General features: G+C 42.5%; 1 protein-coding gene across 35 annotated transcripts in view; it reads left to right on the top strand.

Annotated features, from left to right (window-relative positions):
* The window catches only part of TACC2 (transforming acidic coiled-coil containing protein 2), a 173,719-nt gene that overhangs the window by 109,966 nt on the left and 44,953 nt on the right, over nucleotides 1-18,800 (top strand). For 31 of the 35 annotated variants that reach the window (XM_088670478.1, XM_088670475.1, XM_088670479.1 and 28 more), the window contains one exon: nucleotides 11,067-11,218. The exons of the other annotated variants lie outside the window; for them this stretch is intronic. In XM_088670478.1, coding sequence (XP_088526604.1) covers nucleotides 11,067-11,218 — 152 coding nt within the window. The remainder of the gene's footprint in view (nucleotides 1-11,066; nucleotides 11,219-18,800) is intronic. 35 annotated transcript variants of the gene reach the window in all.

Here is an 18,800-nt window from a genome sequence, read left to right as displayed (position 1 = left end):
GGGTGGGGAGCTTTTCTCTTTCCTACACATCGTGTTCCAGTTCCTGATTGTCCCCCTGCTCAGTAGCTGCTTAAAAAACAAACAAACAAAACCCTTAAACATGTTTAAATGTGATCGCACCTTTAATGCCTCATGTACTTTGGACATTAGAAAACTTTTATGTTTCCTAGCACAAGAGCCTATTGAAAGAGCAGGAGAGCAAGGATCTGCTTTCCCATGTTCTCTTCCTGGTTGGGAAGACTGCCTATGAAAGCTAAGCATGGGTAGCCTCTGGCAGCGGCTTGCTATCAAACATAGGAGCTTCCCCTTTTTAGAACAGATGGGGAGCCAAAGAAGATGCTAATTATTGTGGGATTGTTTCCTGTCTTAAAAAAGAAGAAGAGGCGGTGTAAACATTCAGTGTGTTCAGTACTGAAGAGTTTATTGCCACTTACTGCGCTGTGGTTTAAACCACTGTGCCGCTTGGACTTGCCAATTGGAAGGTCGGCGGTTCAAGGCCCCGTGATGGAGTGAGCTCCCATTGCTCCTGCCAACCTAGCAGTTCAAAAACATGCAGTGCAAGTAGATAAATAGGTACCACTCTGGCAGAAAGGTAAACGGCGTTTCTGTGCGCTGCTCTGGTCCACATGACCCGGAAAAACTGTCTGCGGACAAACACCGGCTCCCTCGGCCTGCAAAGCAAGATGAGCACTGCAACCGCAGAGTCGTTCGCAACTAGACTTAACTGTCAGGGGTCCCTTTACCTTTACTGCCCTTTAGCCACCTGGATTGTAAGCATTAAGGGTGGTAATAATTTGTGATTTTCTCTGTCCTTTTCCCATTGTGGATTCTAAATTCTGTGAATATGACAAGGGAGTGGTAGGTATTTTGGACTGATTAACTTGTAGTAGAAGGGCAGCTGTGTGCTAAATGGAAGCATATGCATCTTGCATTTCATGGTGCCAGTATTTGAACCCAGGACTACAGAGATAGGCCTGGTTATTATTTTGATCAGACAAAGGAAACAACAGAAGGGAAACAGCCTTTCATTATTTAGCTTTTCTTGTGATAAGTCTAATAAATATGTCCCTTTAAAAGGAAGCTTCTGAAATGTACCGTAACTGAGAAAATCTAAAAGTAGGGAGAGAACTGGAGTTAAAAGAATCAGAATAAATACACCTGGAGAATTTATTGCATGTACTTGGGTGTGCATTTTCCCCCAGCATGCAATGTCATAATTCTTTGAAGCTGCTAATAGGATATAAATAGCTTCAGCTCAAATAATGCTACCGTATATAGCTCTGGAAAGAAAAGAAGCAGGGAAATTATACTAAGACTCATTATACCAAAGTGCCTGTATTTCATGGCTAGAGAGAAGCCTGCTGACCAGATTAAACCATAATGAAATTGTTCTCTGATAAGATCAACCACATCTGCTTTTTAGCAGTTACACTGGTAAGAAAGCAAGCTATAGTATAAACAGACCTGCAGCCTGGGTCTAAGAAGAGCTCACAAGTGTTTCATTGAATGAAATATGTGTCTCATCAGAGGATGGGTCACCTGGTACCATCTTTGTCATAACAAGGTCATTAAAAAACACACCTCATACTCCTAAAGCAAGTTCCACCTTATTAGTACTTGGAAATAGCAGTTTGCTGTGTTCATGGCTCCTGGATGATGCACCCCTAATTCTCTTTTGAATTTGGGGAGTCAAGTGCCTTAAGGTATTGCTCAAAGGTCTGCCCTAACATTTAATTTATTTTGGGGCAAAACTACTCTGGCAACTCTGTTTTTAAGCAGCTATGACACAGTTTGAGAGGTGTGTGACAAGTACTGTAGGATTCCAACATGGATGAATGCCATGTTTTATTTTGTCACGGGCAGCCAAGGAAATGCATAAATGTGCAAAACCCAGCAACGATTTTGCTTGCAATGGAAAGGAATTGCACGAGGATGGATAATATTTGAAAAACTCCTTAATTTTACCATCAAGCTCAGGCATTTCCTTTGTCACCTCTCTGCTGTTGTTTTTCTTACCACCATTGTCTAGACATTGTGGCTGGCTTTGTAGTTCCATCTCCCACGCACAGTGTGGGCTCATTGTGACGCTTGATTTAATCATAGAATAGATGATCTTGCCACTGGAAAGCCTTACAATGGTATGATAGCAGGCCATTAATAGTTAATAGTAAAGACAAAAAAAATAGTGCCCCACAGGACCTATCGGCCAAATGGATTCCTGTGCCATAATGGTGAAATGTATATACTTCCCCGACTTCTGAAGGAGGGTGGCTGCTAAAGGAGGGTGGGTGTGAGGCAGTTCCCAGCAGGAGGAATGGGAATGAATTAATCACATGGCTTTAAATGGCACCTGATAAATTACTGACCCATCAGTTTATATAGGTCAGACTTAGGTCAGCTCTTCTGTTCATCATGAAGTGGAAAAGGAAGTCACGGGGTAAATATTGCTCTGTCAAGGGATACAGCATCACTATTTGGAGAGCGCATAGGTAAATTTATATATATTGTTTCTATCAAATACATAATTGTGTGGCTGCATCATCTTTTTAATTGGAGATCCTAAAAAAGCACAAAAACCCTGAACTTCCAGGTTACAAGAATTGAACTGCATATAACATTAAATCAGGTGTTGTCACCAAAAATGTCAACTCTGCATTTAATTCTTTTTCCACTATCATAATGTTGCATATATTACTCCCCCTCACCAGCAACATCCAAAGATGAACACAAGCTGAACATAATTTGTACTGGGAACCAATTTTTAATTTATGCTTTTATAAGAGGAATCAAGTTTGAAAGTGACAGATGAGAATAAGACAACAGGATTTATTACCTTTTGTCAGTTATTTCTCTCTAGAGTTGTAGGAAAGGCCAGCTTTTAATGCAGCTTGGGTACCGTTGGGAACACTGAAATATTTTCTCTTTCTTGGTGTACGGCTGACAAAGGAATCCCATAAATATAGACTTGGGTTGTAGTCTTGTTTTATGATGCAGCTGCTATGGACAATTTGGTGCACGGTGGGGACACAAAGTAGATGCAGCGGAAATGGGTAATAGATACCATCCCATAATTAAGACTAATAATTCACTGCCTGCGTGTTTTTCCTTGCAAGGGGTTTTGGGTTCCAAAATTCTCCCTGTAGGGAACCGGATGCATATTCACCATGATGGCTAAGATTGGGCCAGGTTGACATTCTGGTTTTTCAGGTGCCCACAACTTATTTTGGGAAGTCATCAAAGCTACTGAGTTTTATGGATTTTCTGACTGCAACACAGTTGGACTGCCACACCTCCCCATAACTGAATTGCTGACTCTTGCAATTCTGCTCTGATGTGCATTCCTGTTGCTGTGCAGCTGCCCTGGTGTTGTGAGCTGGGGTTACTTACAACTACAGCTGGTCAGATCAGGCAGCCCTTGCATACCTTAGCAATGCATGTGATATACAGTTTGAAAAACATGTATATCATGCTTCATGCATCATGATGGAGTCCTGATTTTGATGGTGTCCTGGTGAATGTAATCCATTGCTTCTCTGAGAAGATGAGCAGAATACAAATGGCAATAGTAATAATTAGACAGGCAAATTAACAGAAGGTCCCAGGTTCATTCCCCAGCGTCTCCAGGTAGAACTGGGGAAGGCTCCCTGCTCCAGTCATTGTAGACAGTACTAAGCTAGATGAACCTATACTCTGATAAAGGGGCAGCTTCCTTGTGCTCCTGTTCCTGTACCACAAATAGCTCAGTCAGTAGAGCACGAGACTCTTGATCTCAGGGTCATGGGTTTGAACCCCACATTGGGCAAAAGATTTCTGCGTTTGCAGGGGGTTGTATTGAATGTCCCTTGTGATCCCTTCCAACTTTGTACTTCTATGATGGTCTTAAACTAACTTAAGAACAAAATATTAATATGCAGCCAATTACTGGAGTAAAGGAGCTATGTATTTTCATGACACAGACTGGGTTTCAGCATATTATTCTTGTACAGTAAGGTGTCTTCTTTTCCTTTTCCTTTTCTGCCTAAAAGGTGAACAAGCTTTTGACACTAAAGGAATGTGTTTTGTGTCACACTGTAAAAGCCATACTGTACACTGCCTGGCTTGATCCTCATAGCCCCAACAGGATACTAAAACAACTGAATGAATTTCTTTGTCCTCATGCTAATATTCCTGACCCAAATACTTTAAAAGGATATAAATATGATTAGAGGGAAAGGGCTGGGGTTTTCAGCATATAGCTTCACGATAAGGCACAGCATTGAGAATTTTAAAAACTTTTTAAAGAACCACTTTATTATTACTACACGGTTTTAATACCATTTTTCTTCAAGGCTCCCCCCCGCCCCGCATCTGCCATCCTGGCTGCTTGTGTCACTGACCTAATTTGTATCGACTTCAGCATCCCCAAGCCCTGTACAATTAGGCCATCTAGTCTGGCCTCCGCATGAGCACAGTCTCACACATTTCAAAAGATTAGTGTGCTCAAGAGAATAGTGCCAGTCATTACAGTGTGCCACAGACCGAGTGCACAGCAGATGTGTACTGTGCAGGTTATTACTTTTGAATAAGAATGTATCTGTTGCAATTAAAGGATTCAACTAGTTGTACAACAGCTGCAAGGAAAAACCAAGAAGTCTCAAACCAAACAATTGTATCACTCAGCATGGGTGAGTTGACCAGGGTTTCATGCAAATTTTCATTCTTAGAAAGGACGAAGTTTAGTTTCTGTGAAAATATCCCTCTTTGTGTGGGGGACTTTAAACACTCTCCCTTGCTAGATAGAATGCCAGTATACTCCATATTCTCTAAATTTCCAAAAATCTGTGAAAGTGCTTGTGATGGGATTGTTCTCAGAGCTAGAGCTGCACACAAGGAATGTGGCTTGGTTGTTCTACAAGAACAGATATCTGCCAGTACCATTATAAACTGAACATGCCCTGCTTTCCATTTCCTCATACATATAGGATTCTGGCCCTTTAAAATAAAGTGCTTTCCCAGCAACACAGATTCTCATGGGAAATAATAAAAATATAATATACTTAACATTTGTTAAAGTAAAGGGTGCCAGGATGGTTAAGTCCAGTTGAATTTGACTGTGGGGTGTGGTGCTCATCTCTGCTTTCAGGCCAAGGGAGTCGGCGTTTGCCTGCAGACAGCTTTTCCAGCTCATGTGGCCAGCATGATTAAACCGCTTCTGGCACACGGAACACTCTGACGAGTGCCAGAGTGCACGGAAATGCCGTTTACCTTCCTGTCGCCGCAGTACCTATTTATCTAGAGCAATGGGAGCTCACCCCGCCTTTGGGGATTTGAACTGCTGCGCTTATGATCCACAAACCCACGAGGCTCAGTGGTTTAGACCAGTGTTTCCCAACCTTGTGCCTCCAGATGTTTTGGGACTACAACTCCCATCATCCCAACCTTGTGCCTCCAGATGTTTTGGGGCTACAACTCCCATCATTCCTGACCACTGGTCTTGCTAGCTAGGGATGATGGGAGTTGTAGTCCCAAAACATCTGGAGGCACAAGGTTGGGAAACACTGGTTTAGACCACAGCGCCATCGCGTCCCTCTTAACATTTGTCTTGCACTTCCAAGTGTTCAAATCCTTCATATGTGTTATTTGAGCATAATCCTTGCAATAACCCTGTAAGGTTAAGTATTTATATCTCCTATATTGCTGATGAGACTGGAAGTGTGAAGCTTGTCTGAGGTGGCCTAGTGGAGGCAAAATCTGAACATGGGATTTCTTGATTCATAGCTCAGTCTCTTATCCACTACTACCCTACTGTATTTCACATAACCTGCATACCGTAGATCTTATCCCCCCCCCAATTGTTTCCAGAGAGAGGTAGGGAATGAGCCTGGGTTTATTTTTCAATAGTTCAGAATGTGAACTCCTAGTTGAGTGTTAATCTCTTTCCATGTGGGGGGAAACGTAAATGGTGTTATAACATAGGAAAGCATACAAATCTGAGGGCTGCTCCTGATCTCTCTCTGGAGAAAATCTAGGATGAAAGAGTAATAACTTTCTGAGGTGATCCAATTTTTCAGTTCTTAACAGATGATACAGGGTTATTGCAAAAGGGGAGCTGCAGAGAGCAAGCGAAACAGGAGTGCTTGCCATACAGAAGTTAAGTTTGGCAGAGTCAAATATTCAGCCCTTTTTAAAAAGAACTAACACTGTGTGTGTGTGTGTGTGTTCACAGCTTTTATTCATACTTTGGAGCTCTCAAAGGTGTTCCGAAATGTTAAATTCCTCTGTGTCTCTGCTGCTGTTCTGTGCACCAGCTTTTAATATTAGACCACTCTGTTTCCAGAACCTCAGGTTATAATAGTGCCATGGGTTCTTGATCTTCAAAGCAATGAACAAACAAGACTGTTGGATAGGCTGAGAAGCACCCTGGTCACTGTTAATCCAGTTTCCTCGTATTTGTCCAGAATGTTTCCTCGTAGTTTTCAGACCAAGGATCAAGGACAACTTCTTCATATACTTAATTCTTAGGTCACAATCTAGAAGAGACTGATAAAAGATATTTGTTTGAAAATTCACCCAACATAAATAAATTTATGTTGGTCAACATGTCTGCTGTGCAGACATTTGTGAAATCTGTTACCAGACCTGGTCATGTGTGCCTCTACCAAAGACTTCCATATCTTGATAGGAGTACCTTGCCCTGAAACAGCAGGTCCTCTACTTGAAGGTTCTCCTAGACCCTGCTCTGTCACTTGAGGTCCTTTGTAGCGTCTGAGGCACATGGCACGTTACCAGCTATAACTGCTCCTGCATGGAGATAGTTTAGCCATAAATATCCATGATCTAATATTACGTGGCCACCTGGAGTACTTTTGCCTGGCTGTAATGTGTCATTGATCTGTAATAACACCTCTTGCTTGAGTAGATGGAAGAAGGAGACGTGTGGGTAGGCTCTGACTTTTGTGCGCTTGGAATGTAACCTACTGTAGAAAGGTGAGAGTCGCATCCATTGTGCCACCCACCTGGCTTCTGGTGGGTCCCTGGAAGGTTGCCCATGAGTGATTGTGTCCCTTAGGTGCCAGTGCTTACCTTGTTAAGGTCCTAAACAACTTCAGAGCTATAAAGAAGCACCTTCTCCCATATCCAGCCAATGCCCGTGTCCAGGTTCCTCCAGCATTAAAGGTGAGGATTATGTCCTCTGGGGAAAAGGTTTGTCAGCTGTAGCCTCCTAGCTGTGGAATTTCATCTCAAAAGGAGGCACACCTGGGGCTAACACCATTCTTTTGAACTCCAGGGAAAATGTTTTTTTATTCACTCAGACATTTCAAGTTCTATTTCTGTTCTTTTATCTGCTGTAAATTTTATTTGTGGTATTCCTCCTTCCCCTGCCAGTGCAACCATACCTTTTTGTAAACCATTCTGCACAGCATATTGATGAATGGTGAATGGCATAAGCATATTTTAAAATAAATAAATGCATTAACATACTGCTGCATTTCCATGTGCTGCTCTAGTTTGCCAGAAGCGGCTTTGTCATGCTGGCCACATGACCTGGAAGCTGTATGCCGGCTCCCTCGGCCAGTAAAGCAAGATGAGCGCGCAACCCCAGAGTCGGTCATGACTGGACCTAATGGTCAGGGGTCCCTTTACCTTTACCTTACTGCTGCTAAAAAGAAGTTGGACCATTTGTCATACCATGTGTGTATAAGATAGATAGATAGACAGACAGACAGACAGACAGACAGACAGACAGACAGACAGTATTTTTGGAACACAATTGTATTTCATAGTTGATTTTAAGTAAACTAAATGGAAATCCAAATGTTGACCTCCCACATTACCCACCAACTGAATTTTTGTCTTGGGCCTGTCTTCTGGCAGAGAGCTGTGCCCCATTGGAAAGTCTTGACATCTGAGGCAACATTTGCACCTTGTCTCTTCATAGATCTGCTGCTGAGTTCATACTGTCACTGCTCTTGGAGAGGGAGGGAATGGCTCAAGCTTTCAGGAGCCAAAAGAGTCTTGAAGTAATGCATCTCAGGCATGTTAGTTCGATTTTGTGGCGTGTGTTCAGTACAAGTAAGAGCACAATGATTGGACAGTTCAGACATGTTGCAGCCTCTTAAAAACAAATTCTAGGCAAAGTTGTTTGGTGAAATAAAGGGTGAAATAAGTGTGCCATTTTTGAACCACACATTACTGACAAGTGTTTGAAACAGGATATTGAGCTGGTCAGCCTATGTATGCTGGAGACTCATATTTGAAGCATCCCTAATGAAAACTGCATTTTAAAAAAGCTATTTTTATTGCAGACAACAATATAGGGTTTTTTTTCTGTTCCAGCAGAAATGTTTTCTTTTCCCTGATTTAGTGGAGGGCAGCGAGGTGAACCCCAATCATGCTAGAGTCAACATAGTTTTCACCTGTGATATTTCAAGAGATTGAAATGTCCCCACAAGAGTTCTTTGCCAAGACCTGTGGATTTTATTTTTCTTTTACAGAAGCTCTTTGTTCACACTGATTCACAGCCTTAATGCATTGGGAAGTGGGGCAGGGGGTGGGCATAGGTCAGAAGCAATAATAACAATAAAAACAGCAACTGATGCCTTTGCACGCTTCATAGACATGGATTGAACCTGGAGACAAAGGATGTGTTTGGGGAAGCAATAATAGTCTGTTAGAGTGTTTCTGTCAAAAACATTTGTGCATGTCGGTGTTCCCTGGCTAGAGATAACTTTATTTGCAACAAGCTTGGCAGAAAAATAACAACCGGGGAACAGTATTTAGTAGAAATCATTTGGCTGCCTCCAGGTGTAGTAATAGGCAAATAAGTTCCAGAGAGAAAGGTACCGGTAGGTTTTAAGCAGCTGCGTGCTATTTCCCATTGTAGTCAGGAAGACTAAAACCTCATTGGCATTCTGCAGAGATAACAGAAGCGAATCCGGTCCATCAAACCACTTGAGCTGTCAGGAGAGGGGGGGGGAGGAGGGGCTTTTCACCCGCAGCCCACACAGGCTTTATTGTAGGGAGAAAGCGATTTAAGTGAATGTACCGGTAATAGGAATGCAAATCCAGCAGTTGCACTTCGTCAAGAGAAGCCCTCTCTTGTGAATCTAGCAATTTGTTGCTTTGCAAGGATCTGTGCGTTTTCCTTTTGAGTCTGGCGAAGTCAGGGAAGACCTTCATCTTCTCTACGGTGCATCTATCTGGACGGCTTCTAGACTGCTTCCTCAGGAGGAAATGGCTTTCACCTCATGGCAAATTTTGTCCCCCATGCAGTGGACGCGTTGGATGTGGACAGCTGTGAGAAGCAGCGGAGACTACAGTCTCCAAGCCATGCAGCGAATCGCTGGAAATAGGCAAGTCAGCCCTAGTCCTGTCTTTCAGGAAACTGTCACACCATTAAATTCATTTTATCAAAGGCCAGAAGGAAAAGCTGCCATTTGACTAGCTGAAATGCTTGCCTAAGCAGTTTTCAAGGCAATAGTGTGCTACATTTTGACTGGATTTTTTAAAGAACCATATATATATATATCCATTTATATATATTTGTATTTCAGTGTTCCCCATCCCATTCCAGTTCATTAAAGAAAACAATATCCATTCAGCTTTAATTCTAGAAAGACTACATCCTCAATCGATTGTCCGCTTATTTAAATTTTTGTTATTGTTGTTGTTGTTGTTTAGTCGTTTAGTCGTGTCCGACTCTTCGTGACCCCATGGACCAGAGCACGCCAGCTATTGTTATTGTAGGCCTTTGTATTTCACCATCCCCATTAATCCATCGCATCTTTATTATATCAATGTTTCTATTCTGCCTCGCATATGATAACGTTGGCTCCACTTTGCATCCTCGTGTTTCACTTGTTTGCTGTCATCATATTCCTTCTGGATGATTGGTATTTATTTATTATTATTAGGCTGCCTACCTCCTGTACACTCAAAGTACATTTCTCCTCCAAAGAATCCTGGGAACTGTAGTTTGTTAGGGTTTCTGGGAGTTGTAGTTCTGTGAGGGGTAAACAATTCCCAGGGTTCTTTTTTGGGGGGGTACTTTAAACATATGGTGTGTATACAGTCTGCATTTGGTGGAAATGTGATCTGGATAAACTGTATAGCAGGGTACATAGATTAAAAATAAGACCTTGAATGAAAGAATTCTGAAGGGAGATTGGGTATCATCTCAGACAGTGAAATGGGCACAGAGGTTTTGGCAGGAGGAGGGTTGGTGGAGGAGGGAAGCAAGATTCAGGAAGATCTATCTATCTGCTTTTGAAAATATTTTAATTTAATCGTAGACGAGCAGCATGCATTAATAGCATTTGTTGTGATTCTAGCTACAATATCACCAGGGAAGTGGAATCAGGCACCTCTCTCCCAGTTTAAGGAAAGGAATTTGTTTAATTTGCCTGAATAGCTATTGATAGTACACAACTTGTGAGTGATCTGGAAATAAAGATAGCGTATGTGGTATGAAGTAAGGAGGCTAGTGTGAAAAATGGGAATTTCCCATCTCCCTGAATGGCGGCTCCCCCCCCCATCTGAAAGGCTAGGCAGCACCCAATGTTACTCAAAGCCTGTGTTCTCTTGTTTTGTAGGAACTTACACTCTGCTGCATATCAAGGTAGATTGAATCGGGATTTAAAAGAGCTTCATGCGACTCTCTTAAGGGTATTTCCTTATTAGGTTTGCTTGCGCTTGTGCCAAGGAAAATTCCAACATCTCATTGAAAGGTCCCGTTGACATTGTTTTAGTTTGCCTGGGCTGAAGCCTCCTTTATGTTAAAAGGCAGGCTTTTCCAGGCAGCATTTACTTTCCCCTGTGTGCATGTTTGCTTTTGTGACGCCTTGACATCTTTCATGTCAGGGTCAACCTGGAAACATGATATTCTGTTCCAGAAATCATGCTGCAAAAGGAAGCTCAATATCTCTGAGAAATGCAGAGGTATTCTGGCCCCAAGTAGAGCTCTCTGCGTTTTCTAAGTATGGTTTGTTGTGTTCTGTTTTGTGCAGGTGATTTTGAAGAAGTAGCCTGTATGTCCCTTTTTTCCCCCTTTTTCTTTTTTACACCTGTATTTGTTTGTTTGTGTCCAGGAGTTCAGACTCTGAAGAAGCCTTTGAGACACCAGAATCTACAACTCCTGTGAAGGCTGCACCCGTGCTACCACCACCACCACCGCCAGAAGTTGCAGTGTTTGACATAGAGGAACAGGAAGTAAGACCTCAGCTTCTATCCGAGGACACAGGTAACAGTTATACGATGGATGGGATGGGCTTCTCAGAGTATTTTGGTCATCAGGGCATAGCTCCCTATGCTTCCTGCAAATGATGATGTCATTTAGTTTTTTTGAGATGAAGCTGCACGTTTTAAGTTTGGAGACAGTCTCTAAGGAAAGGATCAGAGCTGTAATATTTCTTGGGAGCTCTGAAGGAGCTGGGTAGCACCCCCCCCCAAAAAAAATCCAATAGTGGAGGAGGATCTGTTGGAGTGTTAATGGTATAAACCTCCATCTTTTGCTCAGCCTGTATATATATATTTAAATAATATCACAAAATTAGCACAAACCTTCTGTAAACCCCTTCTAAAAGAAACTGAAACATGAGTTCGTGCTGCACCCCTGAGGGTAACACGATGATAGCCAGCTGCTGGTTTTTCCTATTGAACTGGAGTTCTCCTCCCATCCCTTTTGTGCCACACTGACTATATGGTCTCTAAGCTATTATACTATTTTAATCCACCATAGGACCCCACCTACTCACCACTTGGCTTGTTCAATAGGTATACAGAATAGAGGATAAGGAGTCAGTCCCTGCATATTTTCGTGCAGCAAATTGTTGTCCACACTGCTAGTATTTTGTGTGTTGTACAAGCTTATACCAACTTGCGAAGTCTTAGGACAGTAATTTTAGTATCTCCTACTTAGAACCACCAAGCTGTGGCTGTAAAGATAAGGCACCAGAAATTGTGGGCTCACTGTTGAGCTTTTTATTGCAGCAGCAAACCTCTGATATCAGTAGAAGCCACTCAAGAAGAGGTAGTGCTGAATGTCTGTGCACATCTCAGTTGCTTGGGATATGGGAGAAGGCTAATGGTCACCCATTCCCATCACCCCCACCCCCACCCTCTGAATATACATAAGGGTCTGGTGGATTCTGTTTCAGTGTATCTGACGAAGTGTGCATGCACATGAAAGCTCATGCCAAAATAAAAACTTAGTTGGTCTTTAAGGTGCTACGGAAGGAATTTTTTTATTTTGTTTCAACTCAGACCAACACGGCTACCTACCTGTAACTAGGTCTTAGTCAGATATCCTTTGTTTTCTCTATAAAGCTCAAGGAAGTCAGGATAAACTAGTCAAAGCGAGCAGCTGTACATGATTTGGTCACATCTCCTTTGATGCGTGTGCACAGGCTTTTTTAAGGCTCAGCATCATTTGTCCACATTTTATATGATTACTACAGGAAAGACATGCAGCTGTGGCATGCAAACACACTAAGTGTGAAGAGGCCTCTTACTATTGGGATTTCCCAGCAGGATGTACATACCGCCGCCTGCTTTTCATTTGTCTTTTCCCTGTTTCACGTAGCTTTGTATTTATTGTTATCTGGACAAAAAAAGAAGTTAATTTCCCTCATTTTCCAGAGAAATGTAAATGAGGAAGGGAGATCACATATGCTAAATAGGATTTGGAGTGCAGTCTTTAATTACAGAACTAGACTGTAATTCATTCTAAACTCCCTGATTATTCACATCCTTTTTTGCTTCCCCTCTGTCTCTTTTTCTTCAGTCCCCCTCTCCTCTCATTCCATCTGCCCACCCTTAGGGGAAAGTGCCTCTGTCTGAAGTTACTATAATGCGCTGTGCTGTATTCATAGTTGTATACTTTGAAAATTCTCCTGAGATAAATAAGGAAGTACTTGCTCTACAAAGCACAATATTTTCATGTTTCAGTTATGTTTTAGAACACCCCTATTTTTTACCTTTACCTGTGGTCATTTTGGAGGATCTCCTATTACAGGTAAATAGGTTAAATAGCGCAGTCAGTACTGCATAAGACTCTTAATCTCAGGCATGCCCACTTGGAGCCTCACGTTGAAGGCAGCTCTGTTGCAAAGTTCTTGATGCAAAAAGGCACCACAAAAGCTAGCATGAAAATCTTGCAGATAAGCCGAAGTGAGAAATGTAAGTTATACTTTCAACATTTTACGAATTCACATTTTTGCCTTGGTGGCTGTCTCGGTTCCCAAAGTCCAGTATGGCCTTTGCCCAGACTCTATGTGTAAGATGTATATGTTCCTTAACAGCAACAGCAAAACTCCAGCCTCTGCAATTAAATGTCATGAGCAGCAAAACGCCTTTGTTGAGCCTGCTTTGAAGTTAAAGGGCAACATTCCTTTCATTTCTGACTCACTTCTGGTGTCAAAAGGCTCGGGTGTAAAGAAGCTTTCTGTAGCCACAAAGCTGCATTGTCTGATCATTCGAGTCTCCCTGCAATAGCCCTTCTGCCAGATTTTCTTCTTTACGTTAATACATGTCACAGGGTTCTTACGGTGGTGTCATAATGCTATAGTTAACAAAAGTCCACATCTTCTAAGGCAGCCTTGCATGCTCTCCTAAAGCTGTAGTTACATGCACCGTGAATGACTCTAGAATAGGGTAGTAGATTACTCATAGAACTGGGTGATTTGTATCTTCTTCTTTTTAGTAATAATTTGAGTAGCCTGTTGTGAGTGTGGAGGAATGGTTTGAAAAGGCACATTTTTGCCTGTTTCATCTGGCAGGAGCTGGTTTGGGCCAAATTTGGGGATCTCTCAGCTGGTTGTCAGGTGCTTGGAAAGCACTGAGCAAGGGACTTGTGACAGGTGGGCAGCACAGCTTACCTGCCCAACCATTTGACATCATAAGAACATCAGGTGATTGGAGGATAGTTTCCCCCCCCCCATCAAAGTTGGCCCACAGAGGAGTGAAAAGGATCTTGCTTGCTGTGCCAAAAATTGCCAATCACTCCTGCATTAGGTTAATCCATAGTTTAACAAGAATTATGATTTAATGCACATACGTGCTTCGCTCCTCTCATGCTGCTGACTGTGCCGTGTAGGGGAGGAAACAAGCCACAGTCTGGCTTGCCCTGCGGAAGCCCAGGATCGTGGCTTGTTTCCTCCAAACCAACCATGAGTGGTAAGCCAAGGTTATGTTAAACTATAGCTTAATCACAGAATTGTAGAGTTGGAAGGGGCCCTGAGGATCATCTAATCCAATGCAGGAATATGCAACTGTCCCATACAGGGATCAAACCTGCAACATTGGCTTTGTCAGCACCACACTCTAACCAACTGAGCTATCCAGGCTGATAAGCTGATGTCTAGAAATACCATTACATGTTAATTCACTCATTATCCTCAGTAAAGGATATCCTCAGTAACGCCATTCCTGGCCAAGAGAAGATGAGAAACAACAGATGGATTTCAGAAAGGGAGTGAGGCTAAGAAGACATTTAGCGATTCAGGACTTGGGGCTTGCACCCCTGCATCAGCTGAATAAATAATGCAGAAAGAAAGAAAACACCCACCCAGGAATGTTAAAGAATTGAAATGTTAAATTGCTTATGTTCTAACAAAAATAAGTAGCTTAAAACTGGTCTTCATTTCGGGGTAGCCAATATAACACTGATTTTTAAAAGGGGATCCAGGAAAGTACAGTTCAGTTAGCCCAACATCCTTTATCGGTAAACTGGTGAAGAGCATTATTAAAGATGATTTGATCAAGTATCGAAGAACAAGTCTTGCTGAAGGAAAGCATCAAGGCTTCTACAAGGGGAAGTCCTGCCTTAAAAAGTTCTTTTGAGTGCATCAGCAAATGTGTGGAAAGAGGTGGGTCGTTGCCACTGTCCACCTCACCCAGACTGTGGTGGGCCAGGGGGCCAGGAAAGGGAGAGGAGCACCAGGAAGGCACTGGGCACAGGTGTTCATTTCTATAACCTGGTCTTCTCCTGCCCTTGCTGCCACCCCACCCTATTCCAATCTTAGAAAGCAGCAGCACTGTAGCAGCTGGGAGGTTGGCACAGCAGCAGCAGCGGCGATCTTCAGGTGCTGTGACTGCTGATACCATTTGATATTTGTTTAGCCCACTCCATATCTGGAGCACTATTTAAGTCAAGGTACCTGATTTAGATCATTCAAATTGTGTTGCTTTACTAATAACACAGTTCTATGCATATCTCCTTAGAAATAAAAAGGTAAAGGTAAAAGGACCCCTGACCATTAGGTCCAGTCGTGACCAACTCTGGGGTTGCGCGCTCATCTCACATTATTGGCCAAGGGAGCCGGCGTATAGCTTCCAGGTCATGTGGCCAGCATGACAAAGCCGCTTCTGGCAAACCAGAGCAGCACATGGAAACACCGTTTACCTTCCCGCTGTAGCGGTTCCTATTTATCTACTTGCATTTTGATGTGCTTTCGAACTGCTAGGTTGGCAGGAGCTGGGACCAAGCAACGGGAGCTCACCCCGTCACAGGGATTCGAAACAAGTGGACCCAGGTGGCGCTGTGGTTAAACCACTGAGCCTAGGGCTTGCTGATCAGAAGGTCGGCGGTTCGAACTCCTTAGAAATAAGTCCTATTAAATTCAGGTTACAGGTAGGTAGCCGTGTTGGTCTGACGTAGTCGAAACAAAATAAAAAAATTCCTTCCAGCAGCACCCTTAAAGACCAACTAAGTTTTTATTTTGGTAAATAAAATATACCAAAATAAAAACTTAAAAAATATACCAAAATAAAAACTTTGTTGGTCTTTAAGGTGCTGCTGGAAGGAACTTTTTTATTTTGTTCCTATTAAATTCAGTAAATGTACTCCCAGATAGGTAGCTACATAGGATAGTAGCCAAAGGCCTCACTGTTTGAGTATTGAACACAGAAGGAATTGCTTCTGAGTAAGTGTGTCTAGGATCATGCTACTTGATTACAATCCCATGCATGCTTACTTGGGACCAGGGTCTGTAGACGTACTGTGGATATGCTAAAAATTGAGCTGCATTGCATTGTATCCATTTAAATTAAAGCAGAGCAGCTACACGAATCTGTTAGTGTCTCCTTAACAGGAGCTAGATCAGTGTCCAAAAATGAGCTCATCGTGTAAAAAATGAACAGCAGCTCAGCTGGCAAGAGTAACTCTAATTAAAAAGCACACAACAAGAGCACAGCCAAACACAACCCTCAGAGTGGGAAAATCACCCTTGCATCAAGCCGCATCAACCCTATTGACGATTGGTTTGATGGGGAACTTGGAATCTATTTGTGTGCAGAATAATGTGAACTTACAACTGCTTCTGTATTTTCGAATGTACAAATGTGTGTTATACACACACACACACACACACACACACACAAATGCATGGGAGAACATGGTCATGGGCTTCATGTGTAGTTTGGCACATTTTTGTGAGTGCAGAGTTTGGCATCTTTTTTTGAGCAAAATTCCAGAGCCTCTGTCCCTCTCACATATGCTGTCATGTGTACAGCAGTCCCACATTGCCTGGACCGATAACTACCGTATGATTTGTGCCCTTCCATCCGTTTCAGCCCTGTGAAATCTTCTTTGTGTTTAATCCTGCTAAATTCTCTGTTTATGATCTCAGTATATACCCACAATGCAGGAGTAAAATGCAAGACTTAAGGCTTGTTTCCCCCTAACCATCCTGTGGAAATGATTTAAAACATTCTTTTAAGAGAGAGAGAGAGAGAAAGAGGATCTAGCCTATCAGAGGAAGGCCTAGGCTTCCTTCCTGACATTCTATTGGCCCGATCTGTTTTTAGTTCTTATGAAATATGCAAAAGATGCACAATATGACCCTGAACCTGATAATTCTTACAATTTATTCACTGATTCCACATAGGTCTCATCTATCCCATAATTCAGCTTTGTGGTTCTTCACACAGTGGGGAAGGAATGAGATACTCTACTAATCTAATCACTGGTTTTGTTTTGTTTTCTTTGATGATCACACTTTTGGAAATAATTTTGAAGGGGGAAGACTTAATTAAGTAACAAGTCTGGGCAAGAAAATGGCTTGTGTTTAATAGTCATCTTTCATATTATAATAATGGCTGTTTCGTCAAATAATGTTTTTAACAATTGAGCAGGTTTCCAAAAGGGGCAGGATGGGTGTGTTTCAAAATATACGGTATCTCTCATATAAAATGGCCCCAATTTGAATCAGGCCCCAATTCAAGCTTGTCTTGGCTCAGTTGGAGGCTTCCACCACTTGTAGCTTAACTTTCAGAAAAGAAGTGTTTAAGATATTAAACATGTGTTAAGCTGCCAATGATTGTGAATGAATAAAAGTGGCAGCAAACCATTTTAGCAGGCAGGCAACTGCATGCATTTAATTTATTTAGTACATTTATATGCCACCTCTCATCCATCATGGAACTCTATAAAGTGGCATTGACCCCTTAGCTTAGGTCTTGCCCCAGACCTGCTGAGCTTTAGCAAGGCTGCTGGTGCTTCATCTGCCCACAAACTGTGCCCTGGCTAAAACTTCCATCTGTCCTATTGTCTTCTTTCAGTCGAATTTAAACCCTATGATTAACCCTCAAATTTCTTTAAGTTTTGTCATCTTTTCCATGTAAATAAATGAAGCCAAAAGTTTAATCTGCAGCTTGTTGTTGTTGTTTAGTCGTTTAGTCGTGTCCGACTCTTCGTGACCCCATGGCCCATAGCACGCCAGGCACTCCTGTCTTGCACTGCCTCCCGCAGTTTGGTCAAACTCATGTTCGTAGCTTCGAGAACACTGTCCAACCATCTCGTCCTCTGCCGTCCCCTTCTCCTAGTGCCCTCCATCTTTCCCAACATCAGGGTCTTTTCCAGGGAGTCTTCTCTTCTCATGAGGTGGCCAAAGTATTGGAGCCTTAGCTTCATGATCTGTCCTTCCAGGGAGCACTCAGGGCTGATTTCCTTCAGAATGGATAGGTTTGATCTTCTTGCAGTCCATGGGACTCTCAAGAGTCTCCTCCAGCACCATAATTCAAAAGCATCAATTCTTCGGCGATCAGCCTTCTTTATGGTCCAGCTCTCACTTCCATACATCACTACTGGGAAAACCATAGCTTTAACTATACGGACCTTTGTCGGCAAGGTGATGTCTCTGCTTTTTAAGATGCTGTCTAGGTTTGTCATTGCTTTTCTCCCAAGAAGCAGGCGTCTTTTAATTTCGTGACTGCTGTCACCATCTGCAGTGATCAAGGAGCCCAAGAAAGTAAAATCTCTCACTGCCTCCATTTCTTCCCCTTCTATTTGCCAGGAGGTGATGGGACCAGTGGCCATGATCTTGGTTTTTTTGATGTTGAGCTTCAGACCATATTTTGCGCTCTCCTCTTTCACCCTCATTAAAAGGTTCTTTAATTCCTCCTCGCTTTCTGCCATCAAGGTTGTGTCATCTGCATATCTGAGGTTGTTAATATTTCTTCCGGCAATCTTAATTCCGGCTTGGGATTCATCTAGTCCAGCCTTTCGCATGATGAATTCTGCATATAAGTTAAATAAGCAGGGAGACAATATACAACCTTGTCGTACTCCTTTCCCAATTTTGAACCAATCAGTTGTTCCATATCCAGTTCTAACTGTAGCTTCTTGTCCCACATAGAGATTTCTCAGGAGACATATGAGGTGATCAGGCACTCCCATTTCTTTAAGAACTTGCCATAGTTTGCTGTGGTCGACACAGTCAAAGGCTTTTGCATAGTCAATGAAGCAGAAGTAGAGGTTTTTCTGGAACTCTCTAGCTTTCTCCATAATCCAGCGCATGTTTGCTATTTGGTCTCTGGTTCCTCTG

The sequence above is a fragment of the Zootoca vivipara genome, chromosome 5 (genome assembly GCF_965207765.1).
Source record: "Zootoca vivipara chromosome 5, rZooViv2.hap1.1, whole genome shotgun sequence".
In the NCBI taxonomy this organism is placed as follows: Eukaryota; Metazoa; Chordata; class Lepidosauria; order Squamata; family Lacertidae; genus Zootoca; species Zootoca vivipara.
This window is presented reverse-complemented; position numbering and strand designations above follow the sequence as displayed.